Source organism: Lynx rufus, unplaced genomic scaffold (assembly GCF_022079265.1).
Source record: "Lynx rufus isolate CCGP_SWC_20201006 ecotype Redwood Valley unplaced genomic scaffold, mLynRuf1.p SCAF_5, whole genome shotgun sequence".
NCBI classification, from domain to species: domain Eukaryota; kingdom Metazoa; phylum Chordata; class Mammalia; order Carnivora; family Felidae; genus Lynx; species Lynx rufus.
In genome coordinates this window covers 155517380-155523694 of record NW_025814867.1, presented here as the reverse complement: position 1 = coordinate 155523694, position 6315 = coordinate 155517380, and the positions used below count along the sequence as shown (strand labels likewise).

Sequence of the window (6315 nt, the reverse complement as noted above, 5' to 3'; positions counted from 1 at the left end):
GTGGGGGCTACACGGACCCGATCACCCTCATAGCCTCCTCAGGCTCCCTGGGCACTCAGCTGACACCGGGACCCCCACATGGTGCCCATAAGCCTGGTCAGAGCTCCTCTGAAATTCACACCCACCGTGGCCATTAAACCTGATTATTATCTCCGGTGATGTGTACCTGCCTTCCCCACCTCTTGAGTTTAAGTACAGCTGGGCACTAAAAGTGTGGCTTTAAGGGACGCCCGGGTGGCTCAGTCGGGGAAGCATCTGACTCTTATTGCGATCTCACAGTTTGTGGGTTCGAGCCCCGTGCTGGGCTCCGTGCTGACAGCGTGGAGCCTGCTTGGGATTCTCTCTCCCTCTCTCTGCTCCTCCCCCGCTTGCCCTCTCTGTCTCTGTCTCTGTCTGTCTCAAAAATAAATGAATAAACTTAAACAAAAATTTCTTTGAACCAGTGCAGCTTCAACATTTATTCGGTAACGGTTCCTTCTGCGTAGGCTGCATGGCTCTGGGTCGTCCTGGGATATGTTGGCTTTTCCCTGGAATTCAGCACTCTCTTCTACGGATCTTCAAACGTTCAGTGGCACACAGGGGAAGGTTTTTGTTTCACACTTAGACACGAGGGTCAGACTGGCGACAGACTCCACGGGGAAACCCCGAGAGGGAGGGGGTCAGGCGTCGCCGGGAGTCTCAGAACTGCTGCGGGTCTGGCACCTTTGAACGCAGACAGGGAAGGCACGAAAGGGGGTGGGCAGGGCCTCAGACCATGGCCAAGTTCAGACGAGGCGTCCTAGCGAGCCAAAGTGCCCCTTACAAGAATCCTTTCTGGGGGCAAGAAGGGCCCGGCACCGGCGCCGTGTTGCATGGTAAGGGGCATCGGCTGGGGGAGTTCGTCCACCTCTGCCGGATTTTCTCGGACGGACTTCTGGACGGCGTGTGGCCCAGGAATTGTCACAGAGGCTCCTTTTTCGTTGTGCGTTTTCTCTGAGGCCCTTCCGGAACCTGGGCTGGAAATCCTCCCCTCGGACCGCCGGCCTTTAGGGCTGAAGAGGTGCGGTCGTGCCCTGGAAAGAGACATCCTTTGAGCTTCAAAGACCCCGTCGGCAAACTGGGGAAGCGGCCATGGCGACATCAGAGCGTGTTTGATAGCTGTGGCCGCAAGACGCAAGCTGGGAAAAACCTGGAAAATGGGCACACCGTGGTCGGCCTTAGCGCCGTGGGGGGAGGCGGGGGTCTCAAACCTTCCTGAGCCGCTGGCAGTCCTTCTCGTGTGTGAGAGGCTACTTTTGAAAACGAAACGAGCTTTATGCTAATTGAAAGAAGCCAGACGCCAAGACGGCAAGAGCGTGACTGCATCTCTGTGACGTGCACAGAACAGGCGCATCCAGAGACAGGAGGCACCTTCGCGGCTGCCGGTGACGGGCTGGTGGTGGGTTTCTTCCGCAGGCGACGAAAGAGTTCGGAAACTGGAGACTGGCCACGGCTGCACGAGTCTGTGAGATCCTGGAAAGCAGTGAACCGTACACGTTAACAGGGCAAATTTCACACTGAATGAGCTCGCTCTCTCTCTCTCTTTCCATATACGTTATATATAATAAACACAATTGTGCTTCTAATCTCTCTCTGTGGATTTACTGACTTTGGACAGCGTCAGACTTTCTGCTCCAAGAACTGAGTTTACTTCCAAGAGTTTACCAAGGGCCACGGTGGGGGCCGGTGCATCCTGTCCTCCGCGCCACTGGCCTTACCAGATGGCCTCTGAGGGGGCCTCGTCCCCTTCCAGGTGACCCCGGGGCCGAGGGCTCTCTCCACCTTCTGCAGCTCAGGGTGCAAGAATTATTAGCTCTTCTCACCAGACAGCTGCCCTTGCCCCTGTTGGCCTGGACGCTGCAGGCTTTCTCTGTGTTTGGTTTCGTGGGGTACAGATGGTCCCCTCTGCTCCGACCTACAAACCTTGCCAGGAGGGCTGGGCTGCTCCGTGGCCCACGGCGCACAGCCCCGGCGTCCACTAGAGGGAGCCCTTGGCACCCACGTCTGTTCTGTCATTGCTCTGGTCCAGCCACCCCTCCCCCACTTCTCACCAACCCAGCGGAATTCTCTGTCCTGGGATGTGCAGAGATCCCTTCTCCTCCTGCCACCTGCTCTCAACTGTGACATCCGGATGAGGAAATTGGGAGAAACGAATCAAGTTCCAAGGTCACTCCTGGGTGTGGCCGGATTAGCATCTCCTAAGAGCGGGAGCACAGAGCACAGACCCACAGGGCCGGCCGGCTGCTCGCATAGCAGGACAAGCAGAGGAAAGAAGGCAGCTGGGGGGAAGAGGGTTTGTCCATCAGGAAGAGTACCCGCCACAGGGCTTTATCTCTACTGCTTACATCATTATCTTTCTACAGAACGGGGTTGCCGACACGAGGCCCTTACTTTCACCGCCAAGGCCATGGCGATGTTGTCAGCAAGGATTAGCACTCTTGGGTGGGGTAGGACCCTCTTTCCCAACAACATCCCCCGGGCCTGGCGGCTTTGTTGGGGGTCTCCTGTCCCCCGCACACCTGCAGCTCCCAAGCGTCACCACGTTCGCATGTAAGGGAAGGCCAGAGGGCTGGAGACGAGATGTCAGCCACGTGGGACTGCCCCAAAGCCACCGTGAGAGTGAGGGGGCACACGTGGGGTCCGCGGGTCCCCGTCTTCTCTGTGCACCTGTCCTTCCTTCCACTTGTGTTTCCAGAAAGCCTTCTGTGATTTAAATTGTGGGTTACAAGGATATCAGTAGAAGAATGCTATCCAGATTTTCAGATTTATTAAAGCCTGTTTGTTATTGTGGAAACAACCACAGCGTCTCTCCGAAGGGAAATGGCTGCAGGGATTCTGGAACGTTCCCGCGGTGATGTGCCACGCAGCTGCTGAAGTGAGAATAGGGAGGGCTGTGCCCTCCGGTCTGGAGCGCCGTCTGTGACCCGGTGGGAGGGGAGGCGAGCGGGGGCGTGGGGTGGGGGTGCTGTGTCCGCCTCTCTGGGGGAACAGACTGCTGTCTGCTTGTTCACTCTGGGTACCTCGAGGGGGGTGCCTGGGATGGGTTCGGGGCAAGATCATTCACTTTTGCATTATTTGTTAAAACAAGTCTGTAGAATTTTTGTAATTTAAAGATGCAAATGAAGATAATTTTGGAAAAAGTGTGGAAGGAATGGGGATTTTGATGGGGGAAGGAGCAGAGGGGTTTGGGAGCATCTCACAAGATTTGGGGGCAGAGAAACCCGGGCAGGAAGAAGGGGTGATGAATGCTGGGTCATCGGGTGGTGGCTTCTCTCTCTGTATGTCCCTGCGTCCACACCTTCCTCCACACCTGCAGAAGTAATCTGGTCCTCCCCATCACGGCCACACCCAGGTGATGACCCCAGAGTGACACCTGTGCCCAGGCCCAGCCTGAACCCCAGTGTTGACCTATACAGGGGCCCTTAGAACATAAAGCCACCAGAGCTGACTCCTGGGGACACTCGCCCATCATCGTGCCCCTCGGCAAAGTACCTGGGAGAAGTTTCCTCTGGTCATGGGGGATGGGTTCCCGCAACCACTTCCTGTGACAAAACAGATTCTCCTCCTTAGCCTTCAACCCCACAGTGTCTTCTTCCCACGTGGGGGGATGACGCGGGGGTCAAAAGCCCTGGCTCCCTGCGAGACCGTCACCATCTGAATTCGGCCCATCACTCGTCTTGGGCCAGCTGTGAAATCTCTAAGAACCTCGCTTCCTCATCTGTGGCTCTCCGGCCCCGCCCGAAGAGGGCGTTTAAATGAGATAGTCCACGAAAAGGCACTTGACCCGTCCTCCCGCAGAACCAGTGGGGGCTGCCCACCACACCACTACCAGTCTTGTTCCTCTTCCCATCCATTACAACACCAGCTGAGCCAATGGCTCCATCAAGAGCGAGTTTCTGCCAGACCCCGGGCCCCATTCGCCCGGCAGGTGCAAGCGCTGGCATTGTGGAAAGCAAGAAGGAGAGAGAAGGAGAAATCTGAAAATAACAATGCTTTATTTGACTTATGTCACATTTTCATAAGTGGCATCTAGTTTCAGAAAACAAAGTTCAGGTCTGCAAAAAATGCACGTACAAATCTTCTAAGGAGGTAACTCTACAGAAATGTACACAACAGGACCGAAGCCTGTAAGGTACAGTTAGAAAGCTCACATCCTAGGGTCTGCTTGGGTCTCTGTTCCAACGGGGTGGACAGCCCCTGAAACAGGTACCCGAGAGAGCCGACGTTATTTTTAAATATATATATTTGTATATACGTATGTACGTACACGTGTGGTGTTTATCTACAACGGTGCAAACCTCTCGCAGAGCGCAGGCGACGGTATTCCCTAAATAACAATGGCAAGATTGTTGCAAAGTCATCCATACCGTATTTTAAAAACCAGGGATTATACAATCACAGATTAGGTATACAGATATATGCACGTGTTCGCACGCTGATTGAAAACGTTGCTTGCATTGACTCTTGCTTTGGGACAACAAAGGGATAACACTCGGTAGCGACTCATCAGATGAAAGGCAACGACTGGCCACCTGCTCACACACCCACTATGTCTGCAAAGGAAAATGCAAACAAGGCTCAAAGGGCTGGTTACAGACAGTAACTTTGTTTTAAACATTCGCGTTCTGCTGAGAAACTACTCTTTCAGCCCCTTCTACAGTGACCCTAAGATTATAGAAACAGAAAACCCACTGTGCGGCTTCGGTGGCCCATTTTATCAGCAACTCGGACGAGAGGACTCTTTCTACCGTTTTCGAGTGGCCGAGAACTTAAAAATGAGATGTTGATGGCGACGCTCGGGCGTCATGGAAATGTCACGGGAAAGAGACCCCGGGGGTACACGAGGGCAGAATTGTCAAAAACAATTATACAAGGTAAAACAAATAAGAACAAAGAACAAAGAACAAAAAATAAGAACAAAATAGCTACCACGACCATTGAAATACTTCCAGGAAAACCAAGACCCGTGGGACCGTTCGGACCGGGTTGCACCCTGAGATGTCCAGGAACCCCAGACCCTGGGGCTCCCAACCTTCACCCTGTGTTCCCCATGACTTTTACCTCCCCCTCCGCCTAATCATTCCGTCCAGCGGGAGAGGGCACATTCGGGGCGGCCCAGGAGGGGAGGCCGTTTTGGTGACCTGTGCGGCAGAAATGGGCCAGCGGTTTCCCCCAGCTCCCTGTGCGCCCCCAGGCTGTGCTGGGATCTGTTGCTGGGCCAGCCCTCAGGGCAGGTGGGGCAGAGGAACACCGTCCACCTGTGTGGGGAAGGGCTTTCCTTCCCCGGGGGGACTGGTCTGGGGGGGGGGGCTTGAGAACTGGGCCCAGCGGGCCTGCAGTGGAACGTCACCGGGGCGCTCTGTCGCCCACCGGCCTGGCCCCAGCATCCCCCACCCCGGCCCGCCCGGCCCTGCTGCGCATGGCGAACGCCTCCCGCGTGCAGAGGTGAAATGCCGTTTAACTGTACACAACACCGGGGTCACGTTTAAGTTCATGTGCAAAGTGTAGGCCAAAGGCACCCAAAGGCGACGAGCGGGATTCTCTCTTCCGTTCACGCAGAGGCTCCAGGACAGGGAGGAGCTGCCCCGCGGAGGAAAACCTCAGCTCCGTGTAGCAATGTCGAGTTTTGCTGCTGCTTCTTTATGTGGCTTGGGGCTCGTGCCGCTCCCAAGATTTGGTGCTCCTGCTTAGGGGCTGAGGGAGGACCCTCTGGAAAGCGGGAACTGCAAGCTCGGCGAGAAAGGCACGTGCGCCCGGGGTCATGTCCTCGGTGGAGACCGTGGGGGGTCTCCCGGGAAGGAGGAGCGGATGGGGCGAGCCCAGCCCTCCAGCCGTGATGGACCCCCAGGGCTCTGCCTCCTCCGTCCTGCAGCCTCAGAAAGCCGGGCCCGGACAGAGCTGCAGACTCCCCCCGCCCCGCCCCTGCGATCAAACAAGGACACTCCATGCTCTGGCTTCCTCCTCTTCTGCTTGACAATGGTCTTTGTGCTGCGGGAAAGCCCCCAAGCTGTGCCCCCACCAGGGACAGTCCCTTGCCCGGGCCGCAACACGGTACCTAATGTGCCTGGTCGTTTTCTCCTTCGCGACGCCAGGGGGACTATTTCTGAGAACAGGGAGGCGTCAGGGGCTGAGCCCGAGCTAAGCTCATTTATACAAACCGGGTTGACATAAACGCACCGCGGATTCCCTCGGCCGGCCTCCGTGCGCCCCCGACCCGGCCACACAAGCGTCTGTTGGAGGAACGACTGCAAGCTGGCATGTTCAGAGGTAACGTACGAAATCGGGCTCGGGCTAAAC

At 56.1% G+C, this 6315-nt stretch overlaps 1 protein-coding gene across 2 annotated transcripts in view; it reads right to left on the bottom strand.

Moving 5' to 3' along the window:
- Window positions 1-453: 453 nt before the first annotated feature.
- Window positions 454-6315, bottom strand: part of ABCG1 (ATP binding cassette subfamily G member 1) — a 67971-nt gene continuing 62109 nt past the window's right edge. Inside the window, exon 16 of one of the 2 annotated variants that reach the window (XM_047098588.1) lies at window positions 454-1491. In XM_047098588.1, coding sequence (XP_046954544.1) covers window positions 1293-1491 — 199 coding nt within the window. In that variant the 3' untranslated portion in view covers window positions 454-1292. Of the gene's footprint in view, window positions 1492-3994; window positions 4572-6315 lie in introns of those variants that run through there. The other variant, XM_047098589.1, reaches the window with a different exon arrangement.